The sequence below is a fragment of the Cnephaeus nilssonii genome (genome assembly GCF_951640355.1).
Source record: "Cnephaeus nilssonii genome assembly, chromosome: 12".
NCBI classification, from domain to species: Eukaryota; Metazoa; Chordata; class Mammalia; order Chiroptera; family Vespertilionidae; genus Cnephaeus; species Cnephaeus nilssonii.
The window spans coordinates 11,070,617-11,086,773 of record NC_137083.1 but is presented as its reverse complement, the minus strand read 5'-3'; the positions used below and the strand labels follow the sequence as shown (position 1 = coordinate 11,086,773).

Here is a 16,157-nt window from a genome sequence, read left to right as displayed (position 1 = left end):
TGCCCGCTTCACAGCCCCTCCTGGAGGCCGGGACGCCGAGGCTTTCAGCAACAAAGACAACCTGGTTCAGAGAGAAGACTTTAAGAACAGACCCACCTGGGCTTCATGATTTCACAGTTTACCACCGATAATAATAAAAGCGTAATATGCTAATTAGACCGGACATCGTTCTGGATGAAGCCGGCGCTGCGAGGAAAGCCTGGGTCCTGGGTGCCTGCTGGTGGTGGAGGGAAGCCCGGGTCCTGGGTGCCAGAGGGAAGCCGGTGCCGGCAGCCGGGGAAAGCAAGGCCTACTCTTGCACGAATTTCGTGCACCGGGCCTCTAGCAGGAATATAATGGGCATCTGCCATTTGCTCCTCTAATATGAGATTCCAAGTGAAAGCTCATCAACCTTTTAATTTTATACACAATTGCAGCTAAATTGGTGAAAGAAGCTGTGAGCTAAGTAAATTTGAGGAGTGATGCCAAGGAAGTTTGTCAAGAGCTGAAACTAGCCTGGCCAGTGTGGCTCAGTGGTTGAGTGGCAACCTATGAACCAGGAGGTCACGGTTCGATAGCCGGTCAGGGCACATGCCCAGGTTGAGGGCTCGATCCCCAGTCGGGGGGGGGGCAGGCAGGAGGCAGCCGATCAGTGATTCTCTCTCATCATTGATGTTTCTATTTCTCTCTCCCTCTCCTTTCCTCTCTGAAATCAATAAAAATATATATTTTAAAAAAGAACTGAAACTAATCAGTTTGGTTCCTATATTAAGTAATTAACTTAAAAACCTGTTGTCTTAACTCAGGCAATCAAGTGCTTAATAATAGGCCTAAGGCGAGAGTTGTGATATGGCCATCTAGAGCTTCCCAGAACTGAAAGTGTCTTTCAAAAATATGTATTAAAAAATCCCACACTAATGAGCAGAGGACTGAGAAATAAAAGATAACTCTTAGCTTTGGGCACCTCAACCAGCAATTATCACAGTTGGTTATATGTATTTACTTACCAAATATTTCCCCCAATAATCTACAAGTGGTTATATCGTATCTCTTTTGCATTCCTGGTGCTTAGAATGGGATCTGGCCCATTATTGGTACTTTATGATGGTTTCAAATTAAACACAAGGATGAAAAGAAGGAGGAGAGAGAGGGAGGGAGAAGGGAAAAAGAGAGAGGGATGGAAGAAGGAAGGAAGAGACAAGTACAAGATGAAAACAACAGAAAGCCCTGATCTGGAAGTCAAGATGCCTTGTGAAGTACAGGCTCTGGCACTCTCTTGACCCAAGTCCCTTACCTGTAAAAACCACGAACACATAGATGATCCCTAAGATCCCTCGCTCAACCGTTCTGTGACTCTCTGCTATGATTTTATGCACCAGCCAACAAATGTTAAAATTCTCTTCTGTATCTAACAATCATAGCATCTTTCTGAACAGTCCAAAATATTTCTCTAATCAAGAAACCACATTACATTCCTAGACTTTTGATTTCTACAACATTTTCATACTTACAGTTTCCATGTGTCACCTGTTTCTAAAATAGCCGCATAAAGGAGACTGAAGGGGGAATTTTTTTAACACCCACCTAACAGTAGGAAAAGTTAAAACGTGAAGATTGAGGGGGCTCACTCACGTCATCAGAAGTGTAATCACAAACAGAAACTTTTAGATCGAAGGACAGAAAGACTTTGAATAATCCAATATCTTAAAGAGGCACAGACATGACTTTTCATATATAAAGATGAGTTCATGCAACATACTTTGCTATTATGTTTACAAATACAATTATGTTAAACTTAAAAAAAATTACCTAGCCCTAGCCGGTTTGGCTCAGTGGATAGAGTATCAGCCTGCGGACTGAAAGGTTCCGGGTTCGATTCGGGTCCAGGGCACATGCCTAGGTTGTGGGCTCAATCCCCAGTATGGAATGTGCAGGAGGCAGCCGATCAATGATTCTCTCTCATCATTGATGTTTCTATCTCTTTCTCCCTCTCCCTTCCTCTCTGAAATCAATAAAGAACTATTAAAAACAAAACAAAACTAGGCACTTGAAAAAAATTACCTAAACCTGTCTGAATAGAAAAGCATTGCTCTTAAATTGTCGGAACACCCCACGTATTTACATAAAGATGAAAAGCTTATTCTATAAACACGGTGTTTCCAGTAGTGAATGGCAGGCAAAATCAGAATAAGCACACAGAAGAATAAAAAGGAAGAGGAAAGAAAAACATAATAAATAACCTAATACCTTACAATGTTAACTTGCACATAAGTATATTGTTTCTGGAGAAGGCAGTGTGGATGGGAGCCAAAGGCTCAAGTGATAGGTAAACACACTGCTAAGTTGAATCCTGTTATCTGATTGTGTTTAAATTTTGATTATATTTCACTTGACAAAATAATTAATTATTGTGAACTCCCGATTGTTAACAAGGACCTAGAAGAATTCCGATTGGCATTTTCCCCAGGGTTGCGACCCAAATGCATAACAAACTAGTTGTGTATTCACCCTTTGCAGCTGTCATTTTCGGGGGTCTTCTTACCTTGCTCAGAATGTAAATCACATCCCCGCGTTTAAATGACAACTCATCAGAAAGAGCACCTGTGCAGTCCCACAAACCCTGGTAAAAATTAGCGTAATCGGTGCTTTTATCTCCTAGGAAGAAGAGAGAGAAAACGTGAGTTGGAGCTCTCCTGCAGTGGGCCCTCATTTAAAAATGAACCAAGAGAAACTAAGGAGCCACCCAAACCACCAAAATATTCTAAAAATTTCACTCCTGACTCCAAGAAAATGTTTATTACCTCTGTACAAGAATCCTACTTCTACTATCATCTAATTAAGGACCCTTTTCCAAGAGACCTGATTTTGAAGGTCTGGTTTTTTTTCTCTCTTTCTCTCCTTTTGTTATTCATCTAAAACCTGTAATGGCACCGTTTTCTCATCAAACCAGCACCTAAAAGTTACTTCCCACTCATTTTACAGACGGACCTCAGCCCCCTGGCAACATGCTTTGAAGATGAGACCCACCCTGCATAGTGAGCAACAGCCAAGAGGCGTGAGAAACACACTGTGAGCGAAGTAACCGCCTTTCCAGAATCGGGACACTGCATACCAATGACGATAACAAAGGAGCTAAGGTACAAATCTAACCCAAACTAGGGAACACTTTTCTAAAAATTCTGAAACCGAAAGCTAGTTTCAGAAAACAGGATAAAGTGGAAATAATACAAAGGGTAATTCCAGCTCTTATCTTTGGGGACTTTTGGACCCAAAGCCTCTCCAAGTTATTTTTCAAATATTTTAGCAACTTAGAAATTGTCAGAGCTGAAGCTGCATTTCTCAAGATGCCTGTCAGCCCTAGTTTAGGACATTAGGCTCTGAATAAACATGCAACATACACTGGAGTTATCAGCTCATCCTTCTAACAGCATAAGCACAATGGATGTGATGTGCTCAAGCTGCCATACAGACCATTAACTGATTGATTATTTAGCGCTCTCCGCTCTGTAATACCACAATAAACCGGGTAATAAATGCTTTGTCACTTACACACTGTGGCTCTCCTGAAACACAGCACAGAGTTAAGTACACTGGATGCTTTTGTTACACAGAGAACTGTTTCCTGTTTTTAATTTCATGATAATTGAGTTTTGATGAGTTAACGCAAAAAGAATGCAAGCAGAGAGAATGCAAGTAATATCACTAAGATGTCCGTGTATTCACTAACCAGGCAGAACATATATGGGCTGACAGCTTCCATCATGGAGTGTCATCTTTGAATTCTGAGGGGATGACTGTGGGGACACATGCTGGATCGGGGTTGTCATCCTAGTTTTGTTAGATGGCTCTCAAACAGCAGGCTCGCTGGCAATTCCAACGCAACCAGTCACATTAGCATGTCATTAGGGCGCTCGTCTTATGACACATGGTTTGTGATATGTACAAAGTGCCATGTTCATTTGAAATTTTTAAAATTCTCTTTAATGGTGGAAATATTTTTTAAAGCCAAGGAGAAAATCTGAACAATAGGGAGTCTGAATATTAGGAAGTAAGACGCTACTTTTCAATTATACTTTTAAATAAACAAGGACTAGAATACACAACCTAGTAAAATCCTATTAGTTTTTTCTCTCTCATTTTCTAAGAATTAAAACAAAGAGAGGGAGGGGAGGAGGGAAATGGGAGGGGGAGGCGGCGGGGAGGGAGGGAGGGAGGGAGGGCGGCAGAGAGAGACGAACCTTGTTGACCTCTCCGCTCTAGCATTTGAGCACCCATCACGGATACCAGCAGGGATGTGCACAAGCCAGGGAATCCAACCAAGAACTAACAATGCTGTGGCCGCCTTCATTACATTTCCCCCCCAAAGCGTATCTGAAGTAAATCCCATAAATGGACACTAGAGGGCACTCTGGCTGGACAGATCACTCCAAACATTGTCAATTTTTTTTTTAGAAAAAAATTACTTAATAATAAAGTGACTGATTTCCTTTAAAAACCACTTATTTAGACAAATAGAGATTTAGAAGCTGAAACATCCTAGTCAGATTAAATCAACTGCTAAATGGGTCAAATGTTGCGCCCCATGCAGTCCGTCAGTGTCAGTTTAAAAGTCCAGGAATTAGAGCAGAGAGAGGATGACATCATTTCACATGCATGGCCCTCCCCCACCGTCACTGGCCAGGAGGTAAGAGGATCTAAATAGTTGAGGCTCCTGTGTGTTCCCCATGCTGCTCAGCCTTAGGCTTGATCCAAAAAAAGGTTGAAGAAACGAAACTTGGGCTAAAAACTAGAGTAGAAGCAGTGGCTTGGCTAGGGCATCCCAGCAGCTTCCCCAGCTGTCTAGCCCGCTGCCTGCTCTTCCCCTTTTCAGATTCTCTCTCAACAGTTTCTCATCCAAAAGACTTTCAAGAGGTGGGGGGAAGGAAGGAAGAAAAAGTATATGATCATTTCTAATGCATAATAATCCTTATCACTTTGGGGTCTCTCTTCCCCTCGATGCGCTTGGTGAAACTCCCATTATCACTAATGGGAGCTCCAGAAGCACAGGCGGGGCACGGAGACCCCCACCGCGTGCAAGATGCATCTCTCCCTAGATGTGCATCAAGAGCATTTCATTAACTCTCACTGCCGTGGAGGCGGCGGGGCTGGCGGCGTGGCGGTGCCGGGGAAAGATGCGTTTCCCTCTGCGCTTTCTGTAACCTTGATGATGATGTTACCCAAAGACCAACCTCATTTCTGGGTCCCATATGTGAGCTCTGCTGAGGAATAATAAGCTGTTGGCGTCACGTGCTGCATGGGCCTGCACTTTACCATTCTCTCTATTGCAGCTGGACCAGCTATAAAGCTGCATCGCCGCTGGGGAGAAACCGGGCAGCGGATGCTGCGTCGCCTTAGTCTCCTAGGGGGAGGAATGCTCAGGTCCTTGGGATCAATCCTAGACATAAAATTAGGGATCGTCTTGTTCCTTGCTGCTCTGGTTTACTTTTTTAAATTTTTAATTGTGGCTAAACAGACACCAAGAAATTGTGCCTAGACGTGGCCTCAGAAGCACGGTGGGCTCACGGAAGTAACCCTGCTCACCTACACACCGAAAACGCATCCAGGGGAAGTATGTTTTTTAAAACACAACAGAACATGGGGTGACGCATCATGTCATAAACCACAGCGAGGCATACATTCTGAACACAATCCGTTTAGCTGTCTTTACCGCACGGATTGGTTTTTCTATTCTATCCACATCATGATCTATGTTTTCAAAATTACAAAAAAAAAAAAAAATCATCTCATTATTTATGCTTCTTGTCCTGAGAGGCATGAATGGTTAAAAAAGAAGGGAAAAATCTAAATTAGCCAGCCTATAACAATTAAACAATATTCTTGCTCCTGCTTTTTCAAAGAATACAAAAACAGGTCATTGGGCGTTAAGAGCAAAATTATTATGACACTATAAACTAAACGTTGGAGATACTTTTGCAAAAAATGAAAAGGCTTTAAAAAGGATGACAATGGAGGAAATATACAATAATAAAATAATGGAGAGTCTCTCCTTGAGTCGTGTCATAAGTTAAAAACAACTTTAGAAAGGTAAGCATAGTGTTCAAAAAGTGGAATCTTTAGGGTATGTGTAATAACATAAGCAAGATCTAGAAGCATGAACATGAAAGAACTCGTAAGGAATCCGTGATTAATTTTGTTTCGCTTACGTATTTTACATTAGTCTGATTCTTTTTCTTTTTTTGTAAAATCAGTCCATGTGAAAACTATAGAACATTCTTGAGTAAGGTTAGAAGTTCACATCATGCGATGTGCAGCAAGATAGTAATACCCTTGTCAGCTCGCTGCCCTGCACGGCAAACAAACTTCTAGGGTTACCTCCTCGACAGCCTCGGAGAGCAAAGGTCGCCGCGATGCGAGAGCAGGGAAACTGTTGCTTGAAAAGAATTTCATGTCACCGGAGATAAGAATTATTGCGGTGCTAATTTATGGCTATTGCACGAGGAACTGGACCTACTGAATGCATTCCTCGGAGGAAAGCCTGATTTTTTTCCCCTTCCCTCAGAGGCAAAAATTTGGGAGATAGTTACTATCAAAGGGTTCTGAAAAATACAGGTGCTTTCAGCCAAAATACATATATTTGTGGAAAGAATAGCTGTATGTGTCTTCCTCCTACACCGGCACTGAGATCTTTAAAAAGGAGGCGACGTGCTTTCGGCGGAGGCTCTGTGACACGTAATAAAACTTCTGTCCCTAAATGACTATGGAGCGCGGGCCTCCAGGCTTCCCCCGCCCGGGCTTTATGGCTGCGCCTCCCGGGCCTGAGTGCTAACAGCTCCTGACTCCGGCCTCACTTCCTTTCCGACAAAAGCAAACCCCAACCTCCCGCAGCAACCTGCTCCTGCCTTCCTGCCGGGCCGGAAACCAGGCCGCGTTTCCTTTCCACATGTCGCCGTCGGAAGGACTCTGGAAAGCGACTTCCTGAACACACACGCCTTGTCCACCCTGCCTCTGACAGCTCGAGAGGGTGATGTATGGACGGATCGGAGAGGGGAAGGTGACCCCAACTCCAGCTCTCACCGGACATGGGACGACAGGGCAGGCCTTGCCCCGCTGACATGTGGCCATGGAGAGGCTGAAGTCCTGATAAGACGCTGTCCTTCTCGTCTGTCGTGTAAAATAATTGCTGGCTTATCAAAACCCACCTCGTGCTTGCGCCACAGATAGGGTTTATCTCCCGCTGTTTGGAAATAACAAACAGCAAGAGCAGCTGCCCATGTCATGTGACTCTCTGCACAGCACGTGTGGCTCTTTTTCCAGCCTCGGTCATAATGAGTGCTTGGGGCGGCGGGGCAAGTGGACATGGATAAGGGGACCCTCCTTCCCAGACTCGTCGGCCACCAGTGTCCTTTTTCGGTTTTTAAGCCGCTGTCACTGGACCCTGGCATTTCTTACCCCGTTGGTTCGCTTTCCGTGTTAATCATATGCAATGAAGATATGCATGGCCAACATTTAAACAGGCTGCAGATCAATTAGCGGTCTTAAGTTTATCTGATTTTTATCAAAGAAGACAGAGCTGCGGGTCGATTGTCAGAGCCTGTGTCAAGTTGACCTTTTCAGAGATGTCTACATTGCCGGTCCCCTGGGCAACTTGTTGTCCCCTGTTAGTCTCTGAATGGCAGAAGTCTGTTCTGCTCCGGCACAAAGTATACACAGATGTCTATATTACATTCTTATAGGTTTGACAGCAACTGCATGTTGTATCTATAAGCTGTCCTTTAGCAGTGACACTTCCTCAATGATGATAAGCTAATTTATGCAACTAAATCTCCTTTGTGCAGAAATGAAAGCTAATTGAGTCATTACAAAGTAATTCAGGAAGGAATACCTTGTATAAATTGGCTTACTTTATAAATCCTTCTCAAGTGGTTTTCACGCATCCTAAATGGGGCTAAGCAGCTTCTCAGCCATAAGATATCCAGACCGAGGGAGCCCACTTTGGGGAGCTGTGTAAACGCCCTCAGAGCGGCGAGGAAGTGAACACAACCAAGACAGGCGTCCCGGGAAGCTCCGCGCCAGTACCTGTGCTGAGATGGCCACTGTCCTGACTCGTCTTCCTCGGCTCCTCCGCTCTCCCGGGAGCAGCGTCCTCTTCCTCGTCTGTAAATAAACAACATAAATGGCTCACTGAAGGGTTTCCCTGGGATAACAGTACAGGACTCACCCCATCTGAAGAGCAAAATTAAAAGTTTACAACACAAAAAGATTCCTTTTCGAAGAAGGAAACCACTCCACATTCACATGCCCTTTTCAATAATCTAAAGCTGGATAAATACACCCCCAGCTACTTCCAAATACTAGCAACCTTACCAGTTGGCTTAATAGAATATGAGATATGTACCAGTGCTTTGTTGTTTTAAATACTTATAGAAACTCATCTATGATGACTGCAGATCCAGAAAAGCCCTGACATCCAATAAAATGATACCCAGCACTACAAAGACCACATTAAACGGTGGCAGGAGAACCACAGATAAAATCATGGTCTCTAGAACATCAACGTAGCAGAGAGAAATGTGTGATATAAAAGTCATTTGTTGAGTATCAGAGACTTCATAGGGTTTCTCACTTGATCTTCAGAGAAGAACACTAGAAGGATCCTTACCCTACAAGCCTCCCCCCCATTATACCGAGAACCTACTATGTGTCATATACTACAGCACATGCAAAGATGTCATAGATAAATACTTCTTCAATCCTCATTTTTCAGGTGACTAAGTTGAGACTGGAAAAGATAAAGCAATTTCTAACTTTTGCTATTCAAACTTAGGATTGTGATCCTAAAGTCCATGTTCCTTAGCCGGCACATATCAAGTGCCTTACCTGTTTCCACACTCTCCCACCACGTTCCCTCTCCAGTTTACAGGAAGAAATACGGTAAGATGAAACGAGAACAGTTTTTAACAGAGTCAATAGACTATTTGATGCCTTTACATCAATGAAACGTTTATTACATTACCTCTTTCCTCACCTAAGGATTTATATACAACTTAGAAATATTTAAGGCAGGGCATATGAATGAAATTGTATGCAAAAAAAAAAGTGGGTTCAAAAAGAATCATAATTTCACAGAAAAAAAGTCCAAAACTTTAAAGAAAAATATGCAAAATATAGAAATATAACTATTATGACTATTCAATAATTCAACCAATAACTCTTCATTGAGTATTAACTACATGCAAGAGACAGATTCTGCCAGGTAGGCAAGGACGTAGGGAGCATCTGCCTTGAGGAAGCTGGCAACCTAGAGGGTCCGAAGACAGAATCTAAAGGGAAATGGGATGGGGCATAAAAGCTGACATGTGAGGCCCAGGCATGAAGGAGGGCAGAGAAGAAAGCACCCAACAGGGGAATACCATGACGGCTCTGAGAGAAGGAGAGGATCTGAATGAGAGACAGGAAGGAGAGAATTTCCAGACAGAGAGGCCTAAACAAAAGAACAAGACGCCATCATATTCATTTTAGCCAAAGAACGCGGCGCTCAGAGGGAGAGGGTCGGGTGGGAGACAACGCGGGGAGTTTGGGCCAATCGCTGAAGGGCCATGAACATTCTGCTGCGGACTTTCGACTTGTACTTGGTGGGCAACATGAGCCCCAGAAGATTTCTGAGCAAAGAAAGGACAGGACTGAAGTTAAGCTTGAGGAATGGCCATCTGATCCCACTGTGTTAGGTTCCGGAGGAGGGGGTGGGGGAGAGACGCTCGGAGTCTGGCTAAGGGGAAGGAAGTGCTGAACTGAAGGGGCAGAGGAAATGGAGAGGAGATGGTCTTGAGGGGTAAAGGAACTAGGATTGATAAACTTTGAGCCTGGCTGAAGGTGGAGGGCTGGGGGGGGAGGGGGGCGGGGGGAAGAGAGCAACGGAGGATGGCTGAGGTTTTGAGCTGAGTGAACTGAGAGATGGAACATCATTGCTAAAAAGAGAACAGCCGAGCTAAGCTATTTTGCTGAGGAAATGCAAGGAGTTGTGTTTTTGACCTGAGAGATTGAAGATGCCGGTGGGCGACCCAGAGGAAATGTCCAGGGGCAACTGGAGAGGTGGGTAGAGGGGTCAGGGCGGCACATGTGAATTTAGAAGACTTGTGCAAATTTAAAGTGGTGATTAATAACAATTAACATTTAAGTCAAGCTTGGGAATTACTGTGCTTACAAGACAACTACAACTGTTTCGAATTTTTGTAACTCAGTTCAAACAAAATAATAAAAGCTCCAACATCAGGAACAGCTGACATATTTGGTACCTTATACATAGTAAGTTGAACCTAACATTGGCAATTTAATGTTGTTCAGTCAAGTAGTAATTAATACATAAAAGACCTAATAAAACGTCTGATACTAAATCCCGGTCTCTTTTCTCTCCAACAACAGTTCTCACTTTGTGCCAAACCTCAAGGACTAGTTACCACACTAGCCCTTAGGATGTTAGGAAGGTTTTCATCCAATTTTAAGGATATTCGGGACATTTACAGTCATTTAGTCTAGCCTACTCATTTGACAGGTAGTGAATGTTTTTGAAGGTGAGAGAAAACTTGCCTTACTTTTCTCACTTGCTCTGCCCCCAGCACTCCCTCTCTTCCAATTTGGTCACAAACGCAATAAGTAAGAAGTACATTCAAAAACAGTTCAGGGCACTTGTCCTCAATCAAAAGCCATAACCCCCTCAATATAGGAAGCAGCATTCTTGGCTCCTAAGGAGAGGCTATGGGATTTAGACTCACCACCCAAAGTCAGTGTTGAGATAGCACAGAAAGTAATTATAATAAATAAATAAAAACTTGGCTCTTGGCAAAGTTAACAAGTCAGAATTTATTACTACGAATGTATTCTTACCTTAGTAAAATTTAAGTGCCTATCATGTGCACAGTGTATTTTTAAATTACCAGAATGATATTAGAAATATTTACTTAAATATCAATATTTACTATAAGTATGTAAATTGAAATCCATGTGAGATGCTTAATAAGCAGTATTTTAGAGGATCAGATGCTCATTAAAAACACTTCATTTTGAACCTAGGACTGATATTTTTAGGTCAAAGCTTTCTGCGTTTCATACAGTAATTTTTTTCTTAACAATGTTTGAACAACTCGTTTCGTCTTGATCTAACAATAAAACAGCTTCCATATAAACGACAACAAAATCAAATCTGGTGTGTGTGTGTGTGTGTGGGGGGGTTAATCTTAGAGATAAAAAACTCAGATTGAATCTTGACTAGAATATGGTACAAGGGAGATGTTCAATAAATACTGAGTGAACAGATGGATTCAAAAATCATAAAAATTTCTACTATATGCATTTATTTACAAACAAGCCTCTCCACACCCCTCAAAAATACATATAAGGACAAGTGACTAAAATTCTAGATAACAGTCACCTTCACAATATATTAGAAATAGGAACACATGCTTTACTTAGGTTTATTATTAAACATATTTTATTTTGGTGTTGAGGCAAGATGTCATTATACAATACTAATTAATACCTCAAATAGTCAACGTTTGTGAGTTAATATATTCCATTCAACACTTTAATAACAGTAAACAAAAACAGCTCAGCTATGCAGTAAAATCCATCAAACCACACAGATGGTTATAAGGTTTTCATTATGTGGTTTCCATAGCAATCATATTGCAAATCTGGAAGCTTCTTGCAAATAAGCAGCTTGTATTTACATGCCTCTCAGCTGCAGCACAAACTCTTCAACATGTGAAGTTATTATTCCAATCACACATTGTTAGAGGGATCAGCAGGAGATTTTATCAGAGAAGATGAAAATAATAAAGTGAAATTGCAGAATATAATTCAAATATAGTTCTGCGTTTACTAAACTAATCAATGAGGATCAGAAATATTCTGTAGTCACTGAAAGGTTTTTAACATTAAACCCTGTCAAAAATATGGAATCTCCAGGAGCAAGCAGACCCAACAGAATCCAAAGCTTGAACTCCACTCTCACTCCTCCTTTTAATACACACTGAGCCTTCTTGCTGAGTGGAGTAAAGAGAGGAAGAATAGCAGAGAAATGAGTTTTCCCAAATATTTTTAGGATGATGACCATTTGAGGAAATGCTTACTACTGTGGGAAAAGTCAAGACCCTTTTTTCTCCTGCCAGATTAATCAATTTAATTTACAAATCGATCCCGTTCCATAACAGATGGATTATTACCCTAATAAGGATCACAAATCTGTCTAGCTATGCAGGTTTTACAAAATGGCTCTTTCTGGTTTACTAATATTCTTTTTGTAAGGATAAACAACAACAACACCACGAAGCGAATGACCCATGTCACTGATATAAGAAGGCAAAGGACAATTCGTTAGGGAAAGCTAGGGTGTGTGATGTTCACATCGGGGCTGGGGATTGATTTTAAAAAAAACTTTTATTGAATTTATTGGGCTGACATTGGCCGGTGTACATGTCTATAACACATCACCTGTATATTGTATTGTGTGTTCACCACCCCAAGTTAAGTCTCTTTCCATCACCATTTATTCCCCCTTTACCCTCACGTCCCTCCTCCAACCCCCTTTCTCTCCGGTCATCACCATACTGTAGTCTGTGTCTACGAGGTGTTTTGTTGTTATTAATCCCTTCACCTTTTTCACCCAGTCTCCCAACTCCCCTCCCCTCTGACAGCTGTCAGTCTGTTCTCTGTATCTATGAGTCTGTCTCTATTTCATCGTATCTTCCAGGAAGAAGAGGATGGCAACATAAGAAAACCTTTGACTCACATAATGATCACCTTTCACACTAAATACCTTTAGAAAAGAGCTCTACAGAATTACAATGTATTTTAAAAGACATAAAACACAGAATCAAAAGTTAAGCTCTGAAGTAAAGTTTGGGTTTAGATCTCAACCTGCCCAGCTTCATTTGATTATGTGACCATATATTTGTCTCAAGAAGTTAATATTTATGACTTATAGGGGTAATAACCGGCGCCTTTACCATCATTTTAAGGATTCAAAAATGAAATTTACAGAGCTTGTCTAACTTGTCCGGGTTCTCCATGTCTAGTTAGAACAACAGCTGGGACTTGAACTGGGTCCCGTGCCTCGAAAGCCCCAGCTCTTAATCATGGCGCCACTTCCTTGATTTCCATTAACATCTTCAGTTTATAGACGGGTTGGTTTCTAAAGTTTCATTCCAATACTGGCTGTCTATGAACCTGGAAAACATTTTCACATAAGCACTGCGCCTGAAGTATATCTTGGGTCAAGTGATCCTTTTAGGGATGAGTTAGAAACAGAATCTCAAGTTGGGATGCCCCGAATCTGCACCTCCTCCTGTCTGTCCTCCTGGCTCTCCCTCCGCACCTCTGACGCTCCTCAGGCTCCAGCACCCCAGTGTTTGAGGTTTTGGAAACGTCTCTAATGTAAACTTGTCACTGAAAACGGAGTTACTTCTGGGCCAGCCAGCTTTTCCTTCTCATTTAATTTCAAGAAGGAAAACGTGGTTAAATGGAGACAGTAAGGTTGAGGCTTTCCACAAGAAAGATCTGAAAGAAGTTCGCCTACGTCCCAGAGCCACAGGCTGCTCTGCGCATGTCATCCGGGCTCAGGTGTGGACGGGCCTTGCAAGCGCGCTGCCCCCGAGCGGGAGGGGATGGAACGGACCGACGGGGAACCCAAGACACCTCTGGCCAGTCCTAGCGACACCCTGTGAAACGGGGAGCAATGCAGGAAGGATTGACGCAAATGGTTTCCCCCCGCTTCTCTCTCAAGACCTGGGCAAGCTGTGAAGCTGCTGGAAGGGTTGGCAAAGTGGAAGACGGAGGTAAGGGGGTATGGACAAGGGAATTCAAATGATGACAATGAGGAAAGGTGAGTTCCTTCAGGGCCTATACGCCAGGCACTACTGGTAATTCCAAGTATGACATTTCTAAAGAGTTGTCATCTATCTACTAGGGGGACATAATTTACAGCAATAATAAATATACTTTTATAAAGACAAAAACATGTGCCTTTTAGTATTATTAAAACTTCATGTTTACGTTTCTGGAAACTAGGCAAACAGGCCTGTTGTTCAAGTTCTAGTTACTCATGTGACGTTGACACTGTCTCTATTGCTCAACTCAGTGTCGTCTTTGTAAAGTAGAGAGGATGTCTGTCCCATGGCACTTTGCAAAAGGATTTGGGGAGGACAATGAGATAATCAGATTTCTCAGGAGAAAAAAGTGCACAATGAGCATGCAATATCAAGTTAATAATCTTAGGAGCTAGGTGTTTTGCAACCATGTATTAATTTAGCAACCAAGAAAGTTAATGCGATATAAAAGGCAACAAAATAAGCAATAGTTGTGCAATCATACAGTCTAATTTTCAACTTTGACATTTATTCTTGTAGGGTTTAACATTGCATTTCAAAAGCAAGAAAGAATGTCATTAGATTATAGTAAATTTCTGTACTACATTAAAATTAATACATTGTACATCACTGAAAGTACAAAAATAATTATTTTTTACAGATTTTAAACTTATTCACATCAGGAAAAAACCTCAAATTCAAGCGGGGACCTCATTTGACAGGCTCAGGGGAAGAACTTGGGAAAAACCTTAGATATAATCCCCTTCCCTTCCTTCCTTCCTTAAAGGGGAAACAGACTGGGGGAGCTGAGTGACTGGACCAAGGTCGTGCAACTTGCACCGGGCTCTCCTCTCCCTGCACTGCCTTCCATGCAACACCCACGGCACACGTTTCTGAACGAGCCCGCTGCTGCTCCAGAGGGCCCTGCCTACTCAGGAGCTGTCTTATATGGACTTGATCACCTACAGGCAACTACGACAGGCAAAGAAAGCACACGGGTTAAAGGTAAGATTTTAATAGGCCAGACTCTGTCAGAAGTAACTGTGAGTCAGAAAATGAGCCTCCTCCCGAAGATCCTGGACAAGGGGCAGTTACGGCGCGTGGCACCTTCTTGTCCCAGTGTATGAAGTCCACTATCTGCTATAGCACAAAATACCTCTAGCTATTTTTTAAAGCTCAAATTCTTAGGGTTTTAATTAAAACTTATAATGAATTCTGCAATATTAAAATTCTTTTAATCCAAGAAAGTTCAAATTAAATTATTCCTCAGAGTAAATGCTACCTGGCGCAGGATTTCTGGTACGATTATAGTTTGCTACCTGTAAGTTCTTTTTTTAAAAACTTAAATTAACCTTTTTATACTATTCTTGTTATGAAGAATCATATCCGTTCATTGCTGAAGGTCAGGAAATAGAGATGAGCAAAAATAAAAATGTTTAAAAATCATCCAAGACCCATCTATCCATGACCATGATGAACATCTTTCCAGAACCTTCATTCAGTTTCTGGGTTTTCTTTATTCTCAACTTAAATAAGAATATCCTGAATGTATATGTATTCTATTATAAACTGCTTTGAATCCCTTTTCAGAAAGTAAAATATTTCATCTCAACTTAGAGTTTGTTTTGTTTTAAAATTTAATCTGTAAAAAAAATACCATCTAATGATGGATAGGTTGGTATTAAGATCATTTCACCCTAACCGGTTTGGCTCAGTGGATAGAGCGTCGGCCTGCAGACTGAAGGGTCCCAGGTTCAATTCCGGTCAAGGGCATGTACCTTGGTTGTGGGCACATCTCCAGTAGGGGGTGTGCATGAGGCAGCTGATCAATGTTTCTCTCGCATCGATGTTTCTAACACTATATCCCTCTCCCTTCCTCTCTGTAAGAAGTCAATAAAAATATATTTAAAAAAAGGTCATTTCATTGTAACGTGGCTGTTGCACAAGGACCTACAACTGTGAACTCCAACCTGAGCAGGGAAAGCAGAGCTACCGGTGCAGAGCTCCACGTCTCAGGCCTTGGCTCTGGCCTCCTCCGCTGGCTTATGCAGACACACTCGCCCCCTTCACAGGCAGTGCGCCCTAACCTCATTTTCAGGAACCCAAGAAAGCAAAAGCAAAAGCACAGACAGACCCACAAGAGGAACCATCACCCATTAGTGATCCCACATCCCTGGCACCAGCACTGGTTACGTTTTGGGGGGCTGGAGGGTCTAAGAGACCAAAACGATTTCCATAATGAAATAAAGACGTTTGCCTTTTTCATGGGTTAACATTTGCACTGACGCTGCAATGCAGTGATGGGGGAACCGCTGGCAC

At 42.3% G+C, this 16,157-nt stretch overlaps 1 protein-coding gene across 2 annotated transcripts in view; it reads right to left on the bottom strand.

Annotated features, from left to right (window-relative positions):
• The window catches only part of SKAP2 (src kinase associated phosphoprotein 2), a 145,485-nt gene that overhangs the window by 13,327 nt on the left and 116,001 nt on the right, over positions 1 to 16,157 (bottom strand). For both annotated transcript variants that reach the window (XM_079786403.1, XM_079786402.1), the window contains exons 10-11: positions 8,056 to 8,133; positions 2,522 to 2,634 (exon numbers count right to left, since the gene is read on the bottom strand). In XM_079786403.1, the coding sequence (XP_079642529.1) occupies positions 2,522 to 2,634; positions 8,056 to 8,133 (191 nt within the window). The remainder of the gene's footprint in view (positions 1 to 2,521; positions 2,635 to 8,055; positions 8,134 to 16,157) is intronic.